Genomic DNA, 26,097 nt, shown 5'->3' on the forward strand with positions numbered 1-26,097 from the left:
CTATGAAGCTTTGTTTCTGAGAAAGCGGTGTGGATTTTCTTTGTGGCTTCGTGTTACGTACGGGTAGATGTCAATTTTATATAATATCTTATATAATACCCGCGTGTGGGGTCTTTAAGGAAATAAAGAAAAGAATAATTGTGCGTCCCACTGCGATCTGATAGCCTGCTAGTTAGTACAGATGATATGGCGGCCATACCGGAAAGGCCACGGTGAGGGGTTCAAATCCCCGACCAGGACAAATTTTTCTTCAACTTCGGAGAAACATGCGTGGGTTTCCTTTGCAACGTTGTGCTACAAACGTGTGGGTGTGAACTTTTCTTCATTTCATGTGCTCTTGTGGTAGCCCAAGCATGAAGGAATTGTGGGAGATCTCAAGCGCCACGTCGACATTTGTCAAAGATTGCAGACTACATTTCAGTGAAAGGGTACGAATAGCTCGGAGAAAAAATAAGGTTATTCGTACTATTGGCATCACAAGTTTAAAGGGCGACGTACTGAAAATATTTATCACTACTCTATAAAACATTCTGTGAAAAAAAGAAAATACAAGAGTGTTCTGCATTTTTGGTTGTCGTACCTTATTTCGCTCAATGTATCTATTACATGTTTCTCCTTTATTATACTATAAAGATTAATCGGTCACACAAATTAAAAATTCTCTTTCCGCCTAAACTAATTTTTTCCAATAACTTTCAGTTCAAAGAACCCTTTTATTACGAAATTATTAATTCTGTCATCTTTTCATGATTTAAATTAATGTTTCCCGCCACTTTGCAAAAAATAAAAAATAACTTCGCGATGTTTCCTCAATTGTGGGGGAATACCTTTGCTTCCTTTGGAACGACACCTGTCATGTAGCATAAAGGTGTGGAATGCTCCGATGCCCCTGTGACAAAACAATAAGCGTCAGAGCTTATACCTAGTGACAAGACATCCGTACAAAAGAAGCCCGCTGCTAGGTAACACGTCCAAATTCCAGCTCTACCACTATATGTATAAAAGCATGCTTGCACTGCCATGCCTGGTCTGGGCGACTGCTGCATTCTTTATTGAAATTGGGACCTACTGGCTCACAAATAGATTTTTCTGCCTACACTTATGTAGCTGATTAAGAAGCGTAGACTATTCGGCCAGTTGGTGCATCACGTGGTGCCGTTGAGGGGAAATACGGGCGGGAAGAAACGGAGTGAACAGCACAGACGCTCAAGCTGCCCACGAAAGGTAATGGCAGATAGCAGGACAAATAACAACTTTCATTTTCTTGAATTTATTTTTCGTTTTAATTTAGACGAATCAATACGAGGTAATAAAGCGGAAGTAAAGCTCAGCGTAAACTGAACGAAAAATGTTTGAATGAAAGAGCGTTTTTCGTCCAACAAAGTTGTGCCGTCGAATGTTTACTTTTGCTTTTCTTCCTTTTTGGTAAACGTTTCTAGTGCGTCTTGCTGTGCTTGTGACATGCCCTTTATTTTTATTTTCTTCAATGACAGCTAGCCTAACCCTCGAGACCGGGAAACCAGGATGGCAGCTGATGGGATGGAAGGGGCTGCAATGTCGGCCAATAGGAGCAACACGGTCGTTTACCTGATCGCCGCCTGCTGTTGCTGCGCGTGTTTTGTTCTTGTCATGCTCTTTCTCGGTGGTTTCATTACAACGGGTCATGACGTCAAGGAATTGCTGACACCAGAGGAGTACGAGTTCACCGGGTGGGCGACGGTGTCTGACGTCCATGAGTGCTCGTCGGTCGTCAGGTGGGTCATCAGAGCTAGACTCTCTGTGAAGGAGAATGAAGCTGGGAAAAGTTTGGGCAGGTTTCGATGTCCATGAGGAGGAAGCCTCCGTTGGGGAGATCCTATGTAATATACGGGAGCGCACAAATAAGCTTATCTCGGATACCAATGCGCTGACTTTCATGAATTTTGTTGGATTTAAATGGAAAATACGAAAATCCTACGAATACATAGAGTGGATTTTCAATTTACGCCGACAACGTTATAAGAACATTCTCTTGAATGTAATATTTCAAAAAAGAATCAAGCATTAAGTTTACAACTCTCAAAGTTATGTAAGAATGATCCGACATCTGCGCACAATAACTTCAAAAGGAAATGAAATTTATTTTTACGCGCTGCATTGAATTGTACCGGTATGTTGTATCAGGATTTCCGCTGTACCTTCGTAAATGTTGTAACAGCATCACGTAAGGTGTAAATAAATACAAATATGCTGCTGGTTGACATTACCTGAAGGACGCGCTTTACCGCAGTGTGGTGCCTGCTTAGGGAACAGAATACCGCTTCGGAAACTTTGTGTTTCTTTATCATGTGATGATAGTGACCCCCTCTCACTGTGTTTCTCTGATTCCTTCTTTCTTCCCCTAGTTTCCTCTCTCCGCAGCGTAGAGTAGCAAACCTGATTTCCCTCTCTGGTTAACATTCTGCCTTACACTTTCTACTGTCTCTCTGTTTTGTCTTCTTTAGGCTAGTCAAGTGTAGGCAATTGGAAATTATCTAGACTACAAGAAAATGTTGCTTCCTGGCATTTGATGTATTCACCTTCTCTCACGTCAAAGAAATTTCATTAAAACGTGTTCTGTGGCTGACATATAATGCTATTTTATTCGGCTAATTCTGTTATTTATGTTAATTAGGATAAGAAAGTTATAGTTCATTCCTAGCAAATGCTTCCTTTTAAATGTCGTACTCATTCTTGGAAAACCAACGATGAGAACTTTACGATGATAGCAACGCAATGAAGAACAATGCAGCGTACATTGCTCGTGCAAACAGGATAGCCTGTCAGGGACCACGGAAAGTTAACGAGCGCTGAATAAATAAGCAAGCTTTCTCTCGCACCTAATGCATAAGTCACGTTTTCTTCTTCTTAGGGTAGCATGCGCAAATTGTTTATTTATGGGGTTATTGCTTGCCTTTGATAGCCATTATTTTCGGTCAATGCCACCAAGACGTTTTCAATGTGTATTAAAAAACTTATGCTCGAAGCTGTCTATTACACCGTCAAAGTAGGCAGGAATCTCCGTTCACTTGAATTGCAATACGAAGGCTATGGGTAGTGTGGAACGTGTCACAGTGTGTAAAAAGCGTCGCATTGAGAAGTACTGATGAGCTCAAGGTTAATGGGGCAGGAAACATTATAGACTATATATACGTGAATATCGGCTCCTTGAAACCAGCTTTCTTGTATTTTAGAAAAGACTTCGTACCCTCCCAGCGGATCACTCTTGTTTCAAGAAAATGGCTTTCAGTGCACCTTTAAAGCGTGCCAGCTTGGGAACGTATTGTATTTGCTCTTTGTATGGTGCGTGCTTTGATTTGCTCAATTTGACAAATAATTTACTTAATTTGGTACATAACTGAGTAAAAAGCAGATCTAAAAAAGACAGATATACCTTAAGAATTGAATGCATACATTGAAATTTCGAAAGATTTTGCGTATTTAGGAACCTCTCTCTAATTTCGTAAATTGGAAACATAAAACGGGCCCTTCCTTAGGAGCCAGGAGTACTGCGAAGGCTTTTTACCCAAACAATGGCGGCCCATTTTCAACATAAATGCTGGATAATGGGCTATTATTAGTGTATCGTTGTCACTATCTTGCATTCCTTCCCATCGTAGTTTCAGCAGCAAAGCAAAAGTAAAGAAACGTTTGTCCAGTGGTTTCTGTTTTTGCGTATGGTTGGCCGTCGTGTCATAGGAAATTGTGCATCGAGGGAAAGCCAGCCTCGTCGTTTGATAGAAAAAATACTGATTGCGGTCGTAGGCCACGTGGTCGCGAACGTGTGTTCAAAGTATTACACCGGTGTACACCGCAAAAAGAGCTTGACATAAGGGCACTGCATTGTCTAAGCAGGCGTGCGAATGACGTAGTACGCGTTGTCACCAAGAGTAGCGACGGTCGCCCAAAGATTCCATGAGACGCGCTGCGGACATCACCTCTTCTTTGAACGTGCCAGGAAGCAACAGTGGAGGGAAAATGTCATCCAGAAACAATTCAAGCTGTTTACGAAGAAAACAAATATGATTCTGAGGTCGCTGAGTAATACCTACAATAATAAATACTCAGAGCGCTAAAAACACAAAGGTCGTAGAAAAGGAAACGCACACCACACTCGTGCGTGTGGTGTGTGTTTCTTTTTTTGACGTCCTTTGTTTTTTTAGCGCTGTAAGTTTTTATTACAATGCACTACCAACTAGCCCACCTATCCATCCTTTTGCAATCCGTACAACATCGTGCGTACCTAAATGCATTGTTCGAACGAGCAAGAATATCAATGTGGCACACTTAACATTTTATTCATGTTTTGACTATGAAAACCAGATGCAGTGTTCTGTAATGTTCGTGGGCGAGGAAACATTTCTAGTTGGTAAACAAAATATTTTTTTTCCGGAGTATTCACTCCGATAATGTCAAAACGCACAAGTTCCCTTGGAGTGCCTGCACTTTTGTTTTCGTTCCTACTGAAAACACACAGCGCCCCTTTTTTATGCCTGATTGGAGGCGAGTACTGAGGACGTTGCAGAATGACACAGAATGGAAAGCTATCCTTGTTGTGAGTGCTTCTGCAATCAGAGAAGTTGCTAGTTTACAAATCTCTTTCTGACGCCCACATGTATTACTGCCCCTTAGTCTGGGGGTGACCACAACGCAAACAAGCCTACTCCCACTGCCAGATGCTCAAAGAAAAATGTACACTTCATTTCCAACATTGTGTTCGCTGAACACGCGTCATTAGTGTTCTAAAAGTACCGTGGTATAAAAACAAAACATATCACTGCTACAGGTTAGCCAGAGAGCAAGAAAAAGCTTCCTTTGAATTGACATGCCGAAATGAGCGCGAAAAAATTTATTCTGTAAAGCACGAGAAAGGGCATGCTAAAAGGTTCCGATGCGTCGTTCAACTTACGCTTTCAACTTGTAAGAAAATAGCCTGCTAATAGTGTTTTTGACAAGGCAGGCCGCAATCTCATTTTTGAAGCTAACCTCGCTAAAATTGAACCCACCCTTCCGATACAGATTGAACATTTTCTTTCTAACCTTTTCAATTGAGTAACGGCTACTGGTATAACTGCTTTACTCACTGGTAAGGATGAACGAATTTTCGAAACTTTCGATATATTTTGCTATTCGATTCGGTATTCGAGTTGAAAAGAGAATATGTTCCGGATGCTTTTCGAATATTTCATGTCAAAGGCACCCTATTAAACGTAAAATTGGAATAAACTCCCACGGTTAAATTTCACCAACCTGGGCATTGAGCAGACATAAATCGTGAGAACTTGCGTGGTGCAGCAGGCTACTTAGTGCAGGTAGCCTTGGCTTAATGGCTATGGATTGATCATGCGCACTCTCTGAAGAGTCCAGTGCATTCGAAGAAACTACTTGTTTACTTCGAACTCTCCATTGGAAGTCTTAACAACGCTCCATAAAATACTATCCTGGTGTTAACAGCGCGAAACGTAGACCAGACAAGAGACGAGAAGACGACACCACAAGCGCTGGCTTTCAACAACGTTTATTTTGAAAGAAACACGGCGTCTTATACCATTGCCCACACGTGTCGCAGTCACGTGATCGCACATCATGTGAAACACGCACTTTTTTTTGCACTCAAGATAGTGGTTGTACGTGCAGAAGCTCAAGTTAATTTTTTAGCAGTAACAAGGACGGCGTGCTAGCGTCATCTGAATTCTGCAGCGCAAGCTTTAGAGGGGCAATGCCTTGCGCCGCAGAATTCAGACGCTGTGAAGTGCTGAAGAAACACAATGACCAGCTGGTCAGGGAGATAATTGAGGCAGCCGAGATTACCAGACTTCGTCACCAATGCGTTAGCACGCCGTCCTTGTTACTGACACAAAAAAAAATAACTTGAGCTTCTGCACGTACAACCACTGCCTTGAGTGCAAAAAAAGAGTGCATGTTTCACATGATGTGCGTCTGTTCCTCCTTTTCTGTGCCTGCGTTCTATATTTCTGCTCATACAAACAATCCTCGAAAAACTGAAAACTACGACGCATGTTTCACTGCCGGCTATTGTGTTACCGAGCACGCCGCCGTACGAACGCCACTGCGAACCGCCGCTTAACGGTACGCTATCAGCGGTTGTGGCTGCAATAATAAGTCGGAAATGTAGTTTCAGAGTTCTTATTTAAGAACGCTTGGTTGGAATACTGGAACTGCAGTCTTGCTCTGTGGCGTCTATCATAGCCACCTTGGATATTTTAGGAGTCGCTCTTCCGTGAATCAATCATTTAGTCTCATGTGTGCCAATGCTTGTCCGTTCCTTCCCTCGCAGGGATGTCTTCTTGAAAGGCGGAAACCTCGGTGACGCCGCTGTCTCCGCGCTTCTCTGCATGGGTGTCGCGGCACCGCACCTGATGGGCCTAGGCGGGGGATTCCTGGCGCTCTACTATGACGAGTGAGAGCACAAGCGGCGCTGGCCAAATGACTCGGGTATCCCGCGAAATGCAAAGCCTCGGACATTGCCTACGAAATCGTGCGCTGTCTTCACTAGCGCTCATAGAAAATGGAAACTTTTATTGGAAAGGATAGCCTCTAGCCTAAGATGGGGGTGAGGTAGCAGGTGAAACGAAGCATGCCTGCCTCCTTAGCGAAGTCAAGCAATGTTTGGCGGTGCCTCCTTGCGGTTCCGCCCGCTGGTCCTACCACGCCACCCTTAGAGGTCAGCGGTGTTCGTCCCAGAGGCTGGCTGTCGCAGGACAGGGCCAGATCACGTGTTTGAGTTCGACGTATATCGCAGCTCAGTTAGGGTACCCCCTTGTGTTCCCCTCCACTTGCTCAACAGCTGGTGTAATCGATGCCTTAGGTCTTGCTTTGTAGTTAAACACCTAGGTTGACCTAGGAATTCGAAGGATGCTCGTAATGAACTCCTGTAAAAAAGCCATCCTCTCGTGCTTCGGTCGAGCAATCCGGTGGTCTAATGCAGTGACGGATGATGGGGTGCCATAGCTGTGATCCACCAATAGTTGGCACAAGTCAAAGACACTATAGTTACGCACAATAATTACTTGAGCAAACTATGGAGCAGGTGTCAGCGGGATCTGCGAGTGGGGTGATTCAGGCAGGGTGGGAATTAGGGTTAGTGCATGAATTTGGCTCCACTTGGTTTTTAAGCGCTTTCACGACTGTGTAAGCTCTTCATTTTCAACAAAGTACTGTGTTGTAACTGTTTAAGTGAGCATTATTCAAGTTGTCCGCCTGCAGGATTAAAACACAGGACCTCTAGCACACAAGGGCGATATTGAAACTATTAGGACACGGACGCATGCATTGTCAAGCGGCATACAGCACCAATAAGAATTGCTCGCGGGGAAGCCAGCATGTTCACACACTTGGCGTTTTTCGACCTCGATCACTGAAACGGCTGCAATTTGTAGCGTTTATGCGTGTTTGCAGGGTCTACTGCAGTTCGATAAGTCTAAATTGCTTACAAATTGAGCACAGTGAAGGGAGCTAAAGCCTGTTAAACAAAGCCACTTGAGCGACTGAAGTTGCAAGCACGAATATCAGACAAATCTAAGTACTAACCGTCATTCTCATTGTTTATTGCTTACAAAGTGAGCACAGTGAAGGGAGCTAAAGCCTATTAAACAAAGCCACTTGAGTGACTGAAGTTGCAAGCACGAATATCAGACAAATCTAAGTACTAACTATCATTCTCATAGTTTATTGCTTACAAACTGAGCACAGTGAAGGGAGCTAAAGCCTGTTAAACAAAGCCACTTGAGTGACTGAAGTTGCAAGCACGAATATCAGACAAATCTAAGTACTAACCGTCATTCTCATTGTTTATTGCTTACAAACTGAGCACAGTGAAGGGAGCTAAAGCCTGTTAAACAAAGCCACTTGAGTGACTGAAGTTGCAAGCATGAATATCAGACAAATCTAAGTACTAACCGTCATTCTCATAGTTGCAGCACAATGGCAGGACCAGACTCTATGTGTTATACAATAAAATTTCCTCGCAGTCTTAGGTTTACTCCAAGCACATTAATGCCGGCGGAAGCTATCGGTATTGTTTACAAACAAGAAGCACATGCAAGAGAAGGAACAAGTACGGACGACTAAAATTGGCACGAAGTTACGTCAACCAAGTAATTTATCTTCTAGCTTATATAGTAGTAACGCTTGATTACATGGCCTAACAATCCATAAAATTATTTTATGCAATGAGAAGGAAAAATTGGCATGTCACACGCCATTTCAGTAATGTATGAACCATTGTGGCAGACTGACCACTGCTAACCAGCCGCTTCTGCATAGTCTCTTGGCTCTGAAAGCGTCTGAAGCCAGCCACGCCGTACTGTGGTGGACTGCGTAACACGGAATTTAGGCACTTGGCCTTTCGGCTATCTGCTGAACTTCACTTCAGTGTGGCAGCGTCAATCAATGTGCAGTGTTTCCACAAAAACATGTTTCAGTCGACGAACCAAATTTTAGTACGGCCTTGAAATAATACGCGTATTTACGGCATTTTGTCATAACGTCATTGCTGTGTTATAGCAGAATCTTTGTAATGATTTAAAGACTCCTATAGTGCAGCAGCAAAGTTATGAATAAGTGCCGTAAATGCGTGCAGTATTAAAAAGGCATACCCTCTGGACGTTGCCAATTGACAGTTTGGCTAAATTCAGAGCGCGAACTACTGGGACTCAAGCTAAAAATTAAATTATGGGATTTTACTTGCTAAAAGCGCTTTCAGATTATGAGGCACGCCGTAGTGGCGGACTCCGGAAATTTGGACCACCTGGGGTTCTTTAACGTGCACCTAGATCTAAGTACACGGGTCTTTTAGCATTTCGCCCCCATCGAAATGCGGCCGCCGTGGCCGGGATTCGATCCCGCGACCTAGTTCTCAGCAGCCCAACAACATAGCCACTGAGCAACCATGGCGGGTAATTCAAGCTAAAGCACAAGAAAAGACAGGACACGGCTCTTTCTTTTGCCTTGGCCTGCGTACCAGTAGTTTGCGCTCTTAATTTAGCCATGCTTCCGTGCCAACTCGCCCATTTTTCATTTCTCATCAACTGAATGTTGTTGAAATTCTGACGCTCTCTTGAAATATAATTTCTGAAAAGCACATTGAGTTTCGCCGGTGCATTGTAATTAAGTTCGAGAAATGGCGGCCGGCGCAATGACCCGATACCCGCTTATGAACACATTTAAAAATAAAGAAATATTGGCCCACATGGGACGCAGTCAACGCGCAGGCGAAGTGCCTTCCGCCTGTCACCTCCGTGCCCTGCTACCAACCGCGAAGGATAAGAAAATAGGAGGCAGTATGACGTCGGGCAGCAAGCCTCGCCAAGGCAAATGTCATCTGACGCCATGTTCCCTTTCTTTCTGGAACTGTCTGTGCGTTTACCGTTGGGGAAATGGGACCCACATCGTTGACCGACCTTTCGAGCGTCTGCATAGATTTTCGTCGATCTCAAGCTCTCGTCGGAATTGACCCTAGCCACATGTTTTCCACTGTACTATCCCCAATACTTTCGCTGCGCTCCACAGCTAATACATACCGCTTGCCTATACCTGTCGGAAGGCCTATTTAGCAAGATACTTCGTAGCTTCAGTTCGTTATTAGGCTTCAATTGTTATGGTGGTGCTATGTACGGTACCTTTTCCTTCATCCACGGCATGTAGTTCTGTTCTGTTATGAACAACTAGCTCGAGTCGAGAAAAAGGGGAACAGCGGGAACATTTTGCTGCTACGCACGACCATTTGAAGCTAGCTCATAATGAAGCGAAGGAAAGCTTAGGGGAAAGTATAAGTAGGTTTTTAACTGAAGTCTACGAATGATAAGCGAAATAAAAGTGGATCAATAAACAACTTGCCTTTGGTAGCATTGCAAGCCACAACGTCGAGATTAGAAGGATTTGCGCTACCAATAGAGCATCGGTGGGGACTGTTCTCTCGTTCACATTAATGGGAATGTTGAGAAGAGATTTGTGGCCTTGTGGGTCGCCAAACTACTTTGTATCTACTAACGGAGCTGCCTAGTGCACCTGAAAGGACAACTTATCGTGCAAATGTGTGTTTAGGCTTACATGAATCCACCTCTATATTTATTCGAAGCTAGAAGGTGACGGGACGAAAAATGTAAATATGACTTTGCATTCCTGAGGCTAAACTTTGGGCAACTTACCATTTGCGTTTAGTCTTCTTTATTTAACAAATTGACTCCGAACTGCAACGAAAGCCAGGTTTGTGCATTTTGCACATCCGAGCAATATTCTATTACGCCTACGTAACCTTAAGTTCCCACTAGTCCAATTTCTTCAATAAAAACAAATCAACATTTGTGAATAATATTTAGCCCAATTTTAAAATTATTTTAAGGCATGACTCCTAGCGAGAGATTAGTCTAGAAAGGACGAGAGGTTGTTGAAGAGTCTCAATTTGTCGCCTTTTGATTTGTGCCACACGCAGCAAAAGCGATAAAGTCGAAGCTTTGAATGCCCTTGGAGTGTCGCCAGCTGACGTGACCAACGTGGATGAGAACGCAATCAAGCGAGGTACATTTTTGTTCGCTGATTCATCTTTGCGTGCCTTGAAGTGGTTATGACCAATACAACGGAAAATTATAGCAGTAACGTGAATAACTGGGCCAGGAACCTAAATAATTTTTTTTAAAAGTTTGCCACGTAGAAGTTGGGAAAAAAAAAAGTGTCGTAATTGTGCCCGCAAGGCAAAGCATCGACTGCGATAGAAAATTATTAGAGGGATATCCAAGTAAAGGTAGTAGTTTTATTAGCCGTACACACTTTTAAACATTTGGTAACTGACTAAATTACCAAGCGTGGTGTCACGTGCACCCAGGGAAACATTAACCCATCCGACTCCGTGACCGTGGACAATCCCTCTGAAAACACCTGTTCGAGAAAGTGTGGCAGCAGCACTCAGCGAATAGCCATTCACGCTGCCTCTTGCTTCAATTTGAACATAGCGGTGAGAATGGAGCACAGACTTAGACCTGAGTACCCGTGGACGTTGTACCCACCGCAGATCGTCTTGAAGGAGGGGCCCGCGCTGTCGCTCTCAGAAGTGCTATGCGCAACCACTGCTGGAGCTGAATGGTCGCCCTACCTTCTCTTACCCCTTGCTCCCTTCCTACTCCTCCTTCCCCCACCTCTTCCCCCCGGGCGGCTTTGCGTGCGACGGAAACCCACCCAATTTTTCCCTTCCGTCCTGTCTTGCACGCACGCGATCTGGAAAGCAAGCTTCCCAGTTCAGCCTCGCAAAGTTTCACTCGCGCCTTAAGCATTCGGTGCGTGGGAGCGATCTTATGGCGCTTGCATTTAGCACGGAACATCAAGTCGACGGTGGCGCTGATGCCAGCGACTAGGTCGGATATTTGCCTCGAGTCTTTCTATATTTTCTTATGTGAGAAAATTTTACACAGTCAATGACTTTCATTTGAAGGGAAATTAAGTAGACCCGGGGATCGATTTGCTTTGGCGCTGCCGAAGATATCAAAAGCGTTGCATTCGACTAATCGTGAAATTGTTGTCAAAATATATTATCAGATCATAATCGCTTATCTACACTGCAGGAGGAAGACCTATCCCGGCATTGTCCAGTTACCCCTGTCTAGCGCCATGCTTCACATTTACCTAATTTCGATACGCGACTTAGTTCTCTGTTGTTAACGGCTACACTTCGTTTGTTTACACCCATTAACTCTAGCATGTCACTGTGTGCAGTGCTACAAGTTACATGGCCTGCTCATGCAAGGGGCTACTGATGTACTACTGCCCATGCATGGCCTGTGCATGGCTCTCCCATGTGTGGTCATGACCTGCGTTTTAGAAGGGTTTGGAAATATATAGCACTGATATTCGAACGGCATTCGGAGATATGCGTAGACGAGACTGTTCGTACGAGCTCTACCACAGCCTGCAAGTTCGACGAGCTTGGACGCATATAGCTAAGTGTTACGATGGTTGACGGGCGAAGGCAACGCCCCTCCCGTACTGAAGAAGACAGTCGTGCCAGCCGAAGAACGCCGGGTTTATTCACGCACGGAAATATAAAGCAAAGGTAAGGGGAGAGGGAAGGTGTGACAGAAAGAGTGCGCACATACGCACTAAAGGAAGTAGCTTGCTTGTGAAGTTCATGGGTTACCGCACTAAGGATATGCGAATATTTGAACTACAAATAAGCAATCGAAACCTATCCTATACGATTGCGTCTTCTATTCGAACAGTAACTATGTAGTCATCAGTGCGAATATTTTATTGCAATAACAATTACGGGGGAATTCCGTGCCAATTTTCTCCCGTCGGCGTCGCCGTGAGGTTCCGCGCAAAGTTCAAGGGCGATAGCGCCGCCGCGGCGTGGCGTATGCTCTAGGTGCCGGTGAAAGCACGCGAGCGCAGCCGACTTTCCTAGCTTAATCTAGTACACGAAACGCTGTGGAAAGGAGGGAGGCAGAGGGCGGCGTTCTCGTGCTGCAAGTGCGTATTTTGAGACAGAACGCAAGAAGAACCGAGGATTGCGGCGCATTCTTGGTCGCTGAAGGGTGGAAAGTGGGGAGGAAGCTCGCCGTCTTGCGTCGCGCGCACGGACCCGGAAGGAGGGGAGCAGGGAGGTGCGGGGGGGGGGCGGGCGTGTACTTCGGTAGCAAGCCGCGACCGCATGTGATCGCGCGAGCTTTACCTACACAGCGATGTACTTTGCAGGCAGAGTCTAGTTGAGCGGGCGGCTCTTTGCTTTGTGGTGCTGTTTTCTAGCTTTCGAGTTTTTATAGACCCCACGAACGTGACTTCGCTCGCTACTCTTGCCCCGCTTCCCTAGGCAAGCGTTTTGAACACGAGTGTCCGCGGTCATCGAGTGTGATGTGTTCACTTTTGTGCGCTGCGCTGACCCCATGCTTGGTAATTTAGTTTGTTAGCGACTGTTTCCATGCTTTTACGGACGATAAAGCTACTGTCATTACTGCCTATAGCTGTTATGCATTTGCTATTGCAATCGATGCTTCACCTTTCGGCGAAGTTGGAAATCCCTCGAATTGCTTGTGTATATATCAGTATCGGCAACCGAGCTAAATGAAATATTAGATAAGAGCAAAAAAAAAAAAAAAAAAAGGAAGACACTGAATTCCCGCGACTCACCATCGACGCATTCCCGCGGATCATCGTGATTATGTACGAAGATCATTCTCTAAGACAGGATGACTCTACTCAGCTGAGCCCAAAACTAGTACAACCACTGGCTAGATCGGTAGCCACAGCGCTAGAGAATTTCGAAGAATGCGCAGCACACACCGGCAGTCTCAGCGGCGCGTTTCTGTATGCTTGCTTTCCTACAAGCTGTGTCGAGAAAATGAATTGTCATTGTTTACGCGTGACCTACTTGTAAGACAATTAGTCGTCTCAAAAAAGATAATTGCTATATGACGACCATGAGCTGGGGAGGTATTCTGTACGAGTCCGCCTACTGGACATGTGCATTTGGTCTGCTGTTGAAATTCTGATTGGCTGGGCTCGACTGCGCGTCCGCAGCAACCACGCGCCACAGCCAATCAGCACACACGGGTAGAGCAAATGGACATGTACACTAGGTGCACTCTCACGCAATACCTCCCCTGGATTGCAAGCGTTGTTGGTCGCAGCGCCCATCGACCTATATCTACCGGCCCTATCAACAGCTGTCAGGGGAGACGTCACTTCGTGGCATGCCATGTTAGTCGCTCGTGCATGTTGTACGTTCACGTAGGCAATGTTCGTGCAAAATTAGGCGACATCGCCACAAAATATTTGTTTTATCCTAATAATGACGATGAGAATCTTTACTATCGCACGTGCGAGACGTCGGTTCTAGGCGTAGTACAGCCGCTCCCACGTTCGCACCCCTCTCATATCTGTCCTGAGATATTTCCAGCAGGAAAACGACACAAAGAAGCTGCGTATCGCGAAAAGTTCACCACCACCCATGCTGCTTCGAAGGGGGCCGAGGCGCAGGCTACGCGAGCCAGCGGATTATGGCTGGTGACGTCGATGGGAAAGAAACGAAAGCAGCAGCGTGGCCTCCGAGATTGCTTCAGTGACACGGAATGATCTCGGAAGTCTCGGCAAAGAATCTGTCGGGAATAGCGCCACATACTGTCTATCACGACGTGGCCGCTAGCTGCTGTAGTTTACGGGAAAATCAACAGATTTAGTATTTTCCTTGGATTTCTTTCCAAAAACAGCGTTCCCTTGGCCATTCTGGCACCCCAGCTTTCATTTGGGCCAAAAAGCTTGGGGGCAAAATTTTTGTTCACTATCCGGTAAACAAGCCCCCAAGGCGCGGTGCACGTGAGTATTTATTCCTTTTTCCTGGAATTCGGCCTGTATGGGAATGTAGCTGCCGCTTCAGCAATCGAACGCCTGCACCATGGAGAACAGTGCAGGGCCGTGGCATCTAGGCCACGACGGGCAACGCTAGCGATCTTACACATTATCCTCTTTCCTTTTCGGAATAAGAAAAGCAGTTTTCATGAAAAGGAGCACGAGGACACTGTTAATCTTTCCGCTTGTATGCGCAAATCGTACGCTCATATTCTCGCTTCCCATAAGTTCCATAAGTATCCGGGACTAACTTGCAAAAGTGTGTTCTTCTTTCTAAATAGAACCTAAGTAAATTGAGCTCATGAACGTTCCTTCGGTGATTGAATGGGGCATCTAATCAAATATGCGTATTCATGAAAGTCGAATAGTACAAAGACAACGCTGACGTACACGCTATATATTATATGCACTGAAATTCGGGAAAGTGACATTTTAGATATCGCAATATTACAATGTGGCACAATATTTTAGCATAATTTGCCTTATTTTATTCGTTCCATGGTCGGAGGTGAAATGTTTTTTGTCAACCGTCTGTTTATTTTATTAGTGCAAGCTTTCTCGTTCGCTTTGTTTCGCGCTTGCCGTAAGTTAACGTTCTTTTCTTTCACATCGAGTTTGGGGACTTTGGTTGAGACAACTTTCCTTTTTTTTTCGCCAAAGGCCAGGCAGTCCACTTCCGGGGTAACACAGTCTATAGCAGAGTAACGTCGTTAAATTTGCATCATATTAACGCTGATTACACAGGTGCCAGTAACATTACAGCATCTGCAATTATTCTTAAGTTCTCTCATCTGAGACCCTTTGATAGCTCTTGCGTCCGGTTACGTAATCCTGAAGTAACTAAATTGCCCATTTCGGCATAGTTTGCAAACACAGAGAAGCAGGGCTGTGGTACGCCGAACGCGTATGAAGTGAGCAAAGAAAACTCTCTTCACAATGCGTTTTTTTATTTCTTAACATACCAACCGGCAGCAAGAACCGGCTTTGATAGCAACCACGTCCTCGAGACCTCCGGGTTTCGGGAGAACAAATCAATCAGCAGTCATGACACTATTGCTCACCTTGGTGCGTCGCAGGAGCGAAGGCGTCGATTGTGCCGGGAGCCGTACGAGGTTACGAGGAACTTCACAAAAAGCTCAAAGGAACTATGAAGTGGGGAGATCTCTTCGCCCCTGCTATCAAGTTGGCCAAGGAAGGCTTTCCCATCAAGAAACACTTCGCAAAAGTTCTCGCCAAGCACGCAACTGAATTATCAAATACGGACATCAAGTATGCATCATAGATATTCTCTGAATTTTCCCCATCGTCATTGGCCTATCGCTGTAAATTAGATTGTCGCCCTCATACGTTCAGCGCAAGTGAATCCAGATACCGCATGTTGGCAATTTTCCCGCTTTCCGCGAATAATTATGGGATGCTTGGTTAAGTTTAGGAGCTATAGAAAGTGCTGAGGGAGAGAGAAAAGAAATTACCAGGCAGAGATAAGACATAGACAACGATGACGGACAGGGAGAAATTCCACCACTCGTTGATTTCCCTCTCTCTCTCTCTCTCTCTCTCTCCGTATCTAGATCTCGCTTGCCTCCTTTCTTCTTCTCTTTTCTGGGAGTCCTCTTTGTAGGGATTCAGAAGGCGTGCTGAGGTCTTTCGTTGCAGTTGTCTTTGTTTCTCTTGCTGTTGTGGCCGTCGTGGCTGTTGTCGTTGATCTTGTTTTGCTTGCTTTAAATTGTAGCGAAATGAAGATGTGGTGAATGCCGTACATTTCATTGCTCTAGGAAAATATTTAATGGCGTCAGCAAAGAAGGCGACAAGCTTGTGCAACCGGATCTTGCAAAACTTCTGGAAGACATTTCAAAGAAAGGCGCAGAACATTTCTACACTGAAGTCGGCAAAGATATTGTCAGCGGCCTTGGAACAGGTAAAAGTTGTGTAATCTCTGGGTAAATCGCTATTAGCCCTGGTGGCCTAAAAGCACATTCATGCTACGCTGCTGTGCCCATTACAGTTTTATCGGCATCGTACTGGGAAACACCTACTTCGACAAAGATAAGTCAAACCATAAAAACGTAGGCAAGCCTTTTCTGAGGCACCTTGTGCCTGCTTATGTCACTTATTTGCACAATCAGTTTAGAAAGAAATCTTTGAGTACTGTTTTGACAAATTTCGCAGCAAAGAGTTTAGTTATTCGAAGACAAACATCAAGGTCATGTCCAACTTTATTCCCCTAAATTTCACAGAATCCACAGTGCCCTGGTAAGTGTAACGTTACGGCTTTCTAATCTAATCGAAATGTTTACTTCTATGCACAATTAACATGCACAAGAGTTTGACAAAAACTGACCAAAACCAGCTAAGATGATCGTCAGTGTCAGCGACAGCTGTCTTCTGCGACGTGCTGGAAATCGCCATGTCATTAGCGAAGATACATGCGATTGTCTCATGCCATCGGTAAATTGCGAAACCTTATAGGCACACCAGGAAACACACGAAGTGGCACACACGCTGCTAACCACAACGGCAAACGATACCATGACGAAACATATCTTAGACGCTGAAGCCGCCTGTCATGATGACAATCGTATTCTTTTTTTGGTATTGTAGAAATGCAATGTGCTTATACGCACCAAGACATTTTTTTTTACTTGAGAATTAACGCGACTTGGCGTTTTTTCTCCCAGTGAAGCTAACCACCTGTATTTCCTTTATGCTGTGTTCAACCCTTCTCGGGAACATTTAAGAGGAATCCCGGAGTTGGACTCCACTAGTCCACATACTTGAAAAACAAAACTTCTATCATTACCAACATCTTCCAGTGAAAATTAAAGGAACGTGCTTTGGGAGCACGAACGTTCGGTTACCATGCCAAGAATAGGAAGTACGTTGATTTGTTTGAACATCTTTGTGGCGGCCTCGGCTGGTTTCGTAACTTTATTGTGCTTTATATTCCTTTATTTCCAAGGAATCGAAATTTCTTGAACGCGCAAACAACAATAGGTTGCTGCACATTCGTACAATTAAAGAGAATTGTTGCATGTAGAATTCAATGTCCCTGAGCTGTTTGAAGCCAAAAGGATGAAGTTCAGTCAACTCCGTTCATTAACCGTGTCAATATAAACTGCTCTACTTGCACAAATTGTATACACGGGAGCCAGAGTTCTCTCGGGTAGTTTCTTGTAGCAAACTCCATGTAATTGAATGCAATTTCCACTTTGCAAGAAACAAAGATTCCACAATATTTAAACAATATTGCATTATAGTACTCTATTTATTCGCATAGCGCTCGCACTTTATTTTGCCGTAAGTTTATGCTAGATTGGCGTGTGTGTTATATTTACTGCGCGAAAATTTCCTTTACAGATTTCTTCGTCCTAAGTACAACAATGAAAAAAAAAGTCCATGCATATCTCACCCATACGTTAAAATCTAAGAAGTAAAGCTATCGTGAAACGTTAAAAATTGATTTTATTCGGCACAGTGTATCGAACCATAGCGCTTGCCTACCTGCTAAGGTAGGTAGCAATAGATAGAATCTCAACCACGTTACCTACGTGATCGCGCATTTGGTTGTGTACGGGAATGAACCCTGGTGCCATGCCACTGTATCCAGGGTCAATACGCTTACTAGAGATCGCCAATCCTGGAGATAGTGCAATAAGTGTCGGTACTTTATTCTTGCATTTTTTACCAAAAGCACACGGAGACGATACCTCAACGTAGAGTCAATTGATGAATAAATAAGTGGCTCTTAAGCGATCTAGTCAAAGTAGGTGTCAGACATTGGAAAAAGCAGACGGCTTTTGCAGGTGCAATCTCCAATGCATGTGCAATGGCCAGTGTGCGAGATGCGAGGATTTCACGAATGCATATGGACTAGCACTCACACTGCCAGAACATTCTTTCTATCCTGAAGATTTTTTGTTCGTAATGTTATTGAGTCAGAGAAATATATTATGAGAGAAAACCGAAGAGGGCAGCCTCGACAACTGTTGAAGCCTGCTACTCATCGCTAATGTCTCGCATAGCTAGAAATGGGGGCATGAGTCGCACGACAAGATTTCGACCGTAACTCACTTCGCGTTAATTACTGACTTGGCACCGCTGTTCAACAATTGAAGCTCTCCAAAATACGCAATTATATATTTCGGCTTCCTTAATTTTTGAAAAAGACCCAGTTAAGGACTTTTGGAATGTTCCAGCTCACAGTTAATGAAGTTACTGTTTCCGGTGTATACATTCATTTCAATGCGACCTCGATGAAGTAATCAAAGTGCCTAGCGACTTATAGCTTTGTTACGAGAGTGCTGAATTTTTCCAAATATATTTCCGGAAACACCCATTTCTAATATCAAGAAACCCATGTTGATAACTTTATTTTCGGGAGAGATTCCATATTGTAATAGCCTTACCACCCTGGGTGCCCTGACATAGACTAGACCCACATCAAAATGTTGGCCCAAGCGTCATTCTTTTGCTCAACCACAATGATGCATGTCACCTACCAGAACAACATACGAAAAATAACATACCAGAGAGTTCGTTTTTCATGCTGAGTTTTGGTATTGAATTTGAATATTACGGTTAATTGTCTTTAAGGCCAACGCCAAATGACAGGCACCAACCTTCCTTTGCTGGAACACAGGGTGAGCAGAAAGAAGTTGGGCACGAGACTCGCATTATTTTGGAAGCACATGTAGAGCAGACCAACCAATGCGGCACCTTCAACTGCGGTGGTGTCACACATGGGATTTAAAGTAAATTAAATGTATATCACACACATATATCACATATATATGTGATATATATATCACATTTATATCGAGAGCTCTCTGTACAAATTCGAAATACACATTGGTGGTGGCTCGGGTTGAAGGGCACGGAGCTTTCGTCTCGGCGTTTCGCTCCTGTTGCTAAAAAAACATGAAAAACATTTTTTTGTATTCTTGATAATGCTGCTTATCGATGTATATTGCACAGTAAGAAAGAAAATACCCATTTTTTAGTGTATTTATTGGCGGCGTCTTTAAAGGGTTAATCACTTCAAGCATCCATCTTTCCGCGAATGCCTTTCTTGATTAGGCGCCTAGTGAATTACAAATTGTAGAGTGCATGCCTGCCAGGGAAAGGCGCTAAGGTTCTCGAACGCCTATCAAGATTGCCGGCGGGACTGTATCGCTGCATTCACCCCCCCCCCCCCCGCAACTAAATTCTGGCAACGTCTTGGCAGGAGCGTGGTCCTATGAAGCAGCAACGAGAAATACGTTCCGAGAGTTCACTCATATTGGCGGCCAAACAAAAAGCCCACCGCCACAACGTTCCAGAACACTTGAAAGCGACCTGTGAAGTCTGCTCAAAAGGTAAAGCACGATGTTTTGGCGAATCCATGTACTCGAAAGCATTCGCATGCTGGTTAGAAAAAGTAACGCACGCCGGCCGATTTCAGCATCAGAATTTCCTTTGGCATTAGTGTAAATATTCATGGTCTAATATTGCACTGCGGGTAATGCTCAACGTTTACAGTTTTCATTTTTCCGACATTTGGCCTGCTTTATTCAACAGTTCTTTCGTACAAGCACATGGTTTCACACAAACAACTTTGACAATGCGTAAATGAGGACACCGTGGCCAGTAAACCCCGTCGTGGCGGCTGCGCTGAAATGCGAAAACGCCCATCTTCCGTCCATTGGGGGCGTGTTGATGATCCCCAGATGGCGAAAATTTCCGGAGGCCCCCCTTTACGGCTAGTCTCATGATCGAGTCCTGGGTTTGTCACTCAAGACCTCGGAAAGTAGATAATTTTTTAAAGTGTGGCCAGTGCACAGAACCTTTAATTAAAACTTCCCTGTACCAAGGAAATTGTGCATTATGCAGCGACCACCGGATATGGTAATTCGCGAATACAGCATGAAAGGAGTCCTAAATTATTCCAATAATGAGGTGCATCTGCCGGCTTATCAAATGGCTTTTACGCAGTCTCGGATTTCAGGGAGAAAATATGAGGTACAGTTTACTGTATTTATTGAGCAGTGTAATCAGTGTAATCAATGCAGGTAAGTGTTTTACCTTGTGTTGTGCTATACATACAGTGACAGTGCAAAGCATGTTATGGCACCTTTACTATTACGCATGGAAAACTTCAACTATTGCGAAGACTTCTGCCCATTTCAGAATTTGTGCCTTCAAGATAACTGGACAGTATGGTGCTGTAATAACGGCTAGAATGCTCAAACATATGTCGGTGTTTCCTGGTTGCTGGTCGCTACCTTGTGAGTCATAATGTTATGACACTTACATGCCTCTCCTGTGATAACAAACAAAATGTCGAAAAAAATCTATTAGAGTAAATGATTTCGAAAGCTGGGGGGTTGTCCATATTCTCGCTGTAGTTTCCAAGTGTAGCACCATTTAGCAAAGCGGTAAACGGGGATAGCTCATGCACGCCTTCGATTGCATTGTGCGGAGTTTTAACGCAGAAAAAAAATGTGACAAAGAGACGTGTTCACTGACAAGATGGAAGAGTTGGTACCTCGCGCTTCGTCTATGCCTCTTGCGTTGTTTCATTCTCTCAGTCTTAAAGCTCAGCGCAAGGAATCATGACGTAGCGGCTGTACTAACAGGAAAGGTGAAAACAAAGCACAATTAGTATATTTACTAAAACCGCAACGGCAACCAAATTAGTATCGTAAGGTGCCTAGTGTGCTAAGGAAAGTAGACGGGGAGTAAGCTGCGTGGGGACTTCTCAGTTTGAAGTAAGGCTTCACGCCTTCGGAAAGAAGGTCCCGCTTAACGTGACGCTTTCAAAGCAGCAAACTGACCCCTGAAAAGCGGCGCATCTTCTGTGCATGACCTATTGGACGTCACCCGCGGCAGGACGTGGAACATCTGTTGGGTTTGATGACACGTATGCTAACCACTGGGTGCACCCGTCCTCTGCTTCAAAGCCATGTAAAGGCTGGTGATGAAACATCCATAGAATTACCGCTGCACAAGCTTCGCCAAGATTGCTTCAGGGTTGTACACTATTAATTTGTCATCATTTTCCCAAATTCAAGTCTCGTCGGAGTTGGCTACAGAACTTGGCAGCAATAGGCACCAATACAGAGAGAAGTGCACCTTTGGCAAGGGCAACCTGCGCAGTCTACACCCGCTCTACCTTTAACCTACAATATAAAGAAATAAAGACAGCCCTGACATGTTCTACTTTGTCTTGCAGATGCCGTGTTGACCAAGGACGACTTCAAAAACTACAAACCTACCTGGTCTCTGCCAGTGGAGTCAAAATATTTTGTCTACAGGTTTTACGCTCCACCGTTTCCATCCAGTGGTGTGTTGTTCCTCGCAGCGATTCCAACAGGAGTGCTCAAGTAAGTGCTGCTGCCCACCCCTCCCCCCAAAAAATGCTACGGAATGTGGCGTGCCCAGGAGCGACACGCAATAGCCAAACTTGTCCACTAACCTGCGCTCCAGTTTCCACTCATATTCGAGAAGTTGTTGGAATTTAGGTGTGGATGTAATTGAAAGTTTTACCATATGCGGTCTTTAAGTATGCGCAATGCTAATATTCACGTATAGGAAACCGGTTTATCGGACACTCCCAGCTGCGTCAGCAGGTGCTTAGTCTAACCTATGCCATGGTGGCACGTTTTTGTGTCGCAGGAGACTTCTTGCGGAAAAAAAGAATCAGTATTAATTGTCGAGGTTGTATCAGTCACCTAGCGGGAGTGGGGTACGTGAAACGTCTTCTGCACGCTACTAATTGTGTAGGTGCGGTAGGTGCAGAATCAGACGTAACCAAATGCAGAAGTCACTTTTCTGTAGTTTTGACATGCACTAACTTCCCGGCGCAGTGTTTCAGTCAACACCTATTTACGTATTATAGGCCGGCGACATGTATTACCTACGTTACCGCTGGTGGGCGTATTACAGGCTCATTTTGCAACCGTCTTCTCTCCATCACCACCGTCACCCTATGTTAAGTCCACTGCAGGACGAAGGCCCCTCCCTCCGATCTCCAATTACCCTGTGCTGCGCCAGCCGATTCCCACTTGCGCCTGCGAATGTCTTAATTTGATCACCTACCCAGTCTTTTGCCGTCCTCGACGGCATTACCCTTTTCTTGACACCCGTTCTGTAGCTCTAACGGTGCACCGGATATCTAACCGACGCATCAATTGATTTCCCCAGCTCCATTTCTTTCTTTCAATGTCAACTAGAATATCGGCTATGCCCGTTTGCCCTCTTATTCACACCGCTTTGTTCCAGTCTCTTAATATTATGCCTATAATTCTTCCTTCCATCGCTCTTTTGTGCGGTCCTTAACTTGTTTTCGAGCTTCTATGTCAATCTCGCAGGTTTCTGCCCCATATGCTAGCTCCGGTAATAGTACCGGTGCGTTCATTGTACACCTTTCTTTTTAGTGATAATGGTAGGCTTCCGATGAAGGTCTGAGTATGCCTGCCCAATTTTATTCTTCTTGTGAAGAAGAAGACGCGCCTCGCGGCACAGCCGCATCGCCAACACGCGGCTCGTCTCCGCTCGCGCTGTTGATTGCTGGCGTCCGTTTGGACAGTGCTTCGGGCTGCCTCGCCGTTCCCGGTCGCTGTGCCTTCGCATTAGGCGCCACCAATAAACCTTCTCACAATTGGTGGAGGTGCTGGGACTCAAACCCCGTCGCTTGAAACCCTGGAGCTAAGATCAAGAACGCTACCGCCCGCCATGACCGACAGCTCCTCCCAAACGGCACCGACGCCACAGTCCGTCACCTGCACCGGCGTTCCACGACAACGGGACCCCAAGATCTTCAGCGGTGCAGACGACGAAGACGTAGAAGACTGGTTTGCGTCATATGAACGGGTGAGCGCACACAACAAGTGGGATGACCCAGCCAAGTTAACGCACGTCATCTTTTATCTGGCTGGTGTTGCCCAACTCTGGTTTCACAACCACGAATGTGGCATACCCACATGGTCAATCTTCAAGACAACCTTTACAGAAGTGTTCGGCCGACCCGCTGTTCGCAAGCTGCGCGCTGAACAACGCTTGCGCGCCCGAGCACAGCAGACGGCAGAAACGTTCACAAGCTACATAGAAGACGTCGTGGACCTTATAAACGAGTAAATTCGCCATATACTGAAAGGCATCGATGACGGCGCATTCCAGATGCTCCTAGCCAGGAATCCGCGCACTGTGTCTGAAGTTGTCAGCCTGTGCCAAAGTTACGATGAGTTAAGGAAGCAACGCGCTTCGACTCGGCGTCCTCTGAGAAGCGACGACTTGTTGGCGAGCCTTGACAACATGTACGACCCATCCTCATTCCTTCAGCGGGTCAAGGACTTCGTGCGTGAGGAAGTTGCCCGCCAACTTTCTTTAGTCCCCTTCACTCAGGAGCCCACCTCCCGTATTCCAAACACGCTCCGCACCCTCATTTCAGAAGAGGTCGCCCAAGTTGTCCCTTCCGCACACCATCAGCCGCCTGCAGCCGCGAATCTCAACTCTGCGCTGGCACTGCAGCCTGTCGCCACGCCTCTCACCTATGCGCAGCCAGTCCTGCCTGTGGCCGCGTCTCTCACGTACGCGCAGGCAGTACGCAGGCCTCCACAGGCGTCTTTCGCGACCCAGTCCCAACCGCTGCCACCGGAAACCCATGCTGCATCTTGGACCGCACCGCGAGCTAATCCTTGGAGGACACCTGACAATCGACCTATCTGTTATTCTTGCTGCACTCCCGGACACGTCGCCCGATATTGCCGCCGTCGCCCTCAAGCGTTCGGCGACGCCTCGCGGCCCTTCCAGTACGGCAGCCAGCCATTTCGCCAATACGCCGCTCCTTCCCCCCAACCGTACGCTCGTGCTGACATCCCAGAATTTCCTTCACGTTGCTCGCCATCCCCTCGCCGACGCTCGCTCTCCCCAGTGCGTCGGCGACCCGCACCACCTGACCAGGAAAACTGAACGTCGCAGTTCAAGAGGCAAGAACTGCGCCCCATTCGAACTGTCTAAGTCCTCGCGCCTCTCCTGCTAACGTGGTCGAAATTTGTGTAGAAGGTGTTCCTGTATTCGCTCTTGTGGATACCGGCGCAGCCGTTTCTGTGATAGCCGCCAAACTGTGCCGTTCGCTGCGCAAGGTGACCACGCCGCTTTCTGGACTGTCGCTTCGTACGGAAAGCGCGCAGCACGTCACTCCGCACGCAGCCTGTACTGTACGTGTGCTTATTCACGGCATTGTGTACATCGTCGAGTGTATTGTTCTTCCCACCTGCTCACATGACGTCATCCTCGGATGGGACTTCTTATCCAGCCATAAAGCCGTGATCGACTGCGCACGCGCCGAAGTTGAATTTTCCCCTTGTGACGCACCCTTGGACGAAGATTGCGACCACCCTTCTAAACTTACCGTGCGCGAGGACCCAGATATTCCATCTGGCTCCTTCGTCCTCGTACCTGTCTCTTGCGATGCCATCGCTGATGCAACGGTCCTCTTCACACCGTCCGACGTCTTCATGAGCCGTAAATCTCTCCCACTACCCTTCGCGACGCTTGACATGGCTGGCGGCTGCAGCAATATATACTTTTACAATCCCCTCTGTGCGCCTATTACGTTGCTCGTTGGCGAATGCCTTGGCTTCGTGGAACTCCTCGACTCTTCGTCTTTGGTTGACGTCCCCGGAGACTCTTTTGATGTCGACTCCGGCCAACCGTCTTCGATGTCCGCGCTTGAGGAAACGTCCAGGGATGCGTTCTCGAATGCCATCGCCGATACCCTCACACCTGCCGAACGCGCCGACCTCCTTGATCTCCTGCACAAAGTTAGAAATTCATTCGACGTTTCAGAACCTCGCCTGGGCCGCACGTCGGAAGTGCAGCACTACATTGACACCGGTTCACATCAGCCGTTACGTCAACGACCGTACCGCGTCTCTGCCGAAGAGCGTCGTGTCATTACCACCCAAGTCGAAGATATGCTGCGCCGTGATGTTATTCAATTTTCGCACAGTCCCTGGGCATCTCCTGTCGTTCTCGTTCGCAAGAAGGACGGGTCTATTCGCTTTTGCGTCGACTATCGTCGGTTAAATAAGGTAACGCGCAAAGACGTCTATCCTTTGCCGCGCATCGACGACGCCCTCGACAGTCTTCAGGGAGCAGAATTCTTCTCGTCCCTTGACTTGCGTTCAGGGTACTGGCAGGTCCCGATGGCTGCTGCCGATCGCCAGAAAACCGCATTCATTACACCTGACGGCTTATATGAATTTAAGGTGATGCCTTTCGGGCTTTGTAACGCCCCTGCAACCTTTGAACGACTCATGGACAACACGCTGCGTGGCCTCAAGTGGTCTATATGTCTGTGTTACCTCGACGATGTCGTGATTTTCTCGCCTGATTTTCCTACTCGCCTGCTCCGCCTCAGACAAGTTTTGACCTGTCTAACGAACGCTGGCCTTCAACTCAACCTCAAGAAGTGCCGCTTCGCCGCGCGAGAGCTTACCATTTTAGGCCACGTTGTGCCCAAGCATGGCGTTCTACCCGATCCTGCAAAACTTCGAGCAGTCGCTGAATTTCCGAAGCCTCAGACCATCAAAGAACTTCGAAGCTTCGTGGGCCTATGCTCATATTTCCGGCGCTTTGTTCGAAATTTAGCATCGATCATAGCGCCATTGACTCAGCTTCTACGCGGTGACGCCGCCCTCTCCTGCTGGTCCCCTGCATGTGACTCCGCCTTTGCGACGCTGC

General features: G+C 46.1%; 1 protein-coding gene across 2 annotated transcripts in view; it reads left to right on the top strand.

The window, feature by feature from the left end:
• Positions 1-1,499: 1,499 nt before the first annotated feature.
• LOC129383564 (glutathione hydrolase 1 proenzyme-like) overlaps positions 1,500-26,097 on the top strand; it is a 116,729-nt gene continuing 92,131 nt past the window's right edge. For both annotated transcript variants that reach the window (XM_055068195.2, XM_072290157.1), the window contains exons 1-6: positions 1,500-1,754; positions 6,317-6,439; positions 10,472-10,557; positions 15,450-15,642; positions 16,149-16,291; positions 21,584-21,734. In XM_055068195.2, the coding sequence (XP_054924170.2) occupies positions 1,525-1,754; positions 6,317-6,439; positions 10,472-10,557; positions 15,450-15,642; positions 16,149-16,291; positions 21,584-21,734 (926 nt within the window). In that variant the 5' untranslated portion in view covers positions 1,500-1,524. The remainder of the gene's footprint in view (positions 1,755-6,316; positions 6,440-10,471; positions 10,558-15,449; positions 15,643-16,148; positions 16,292-21,583; positions 21,735-26,097) is intronic.

This window comes from Dermacentor andersoni, chromosome 8, assembly GCF_023375885.2.
Source record: "Dermacentor andersoni chromosome 8, qqDerAnde1_hic_scaffold, whole genome shotgun sequence".
Lineage (NCBI taxonomy): Eukaryota > Metazoa > Arthropoda > Arachnida > Ixodida > Ixodidae > Dermacentor > Dermacentor andersoni.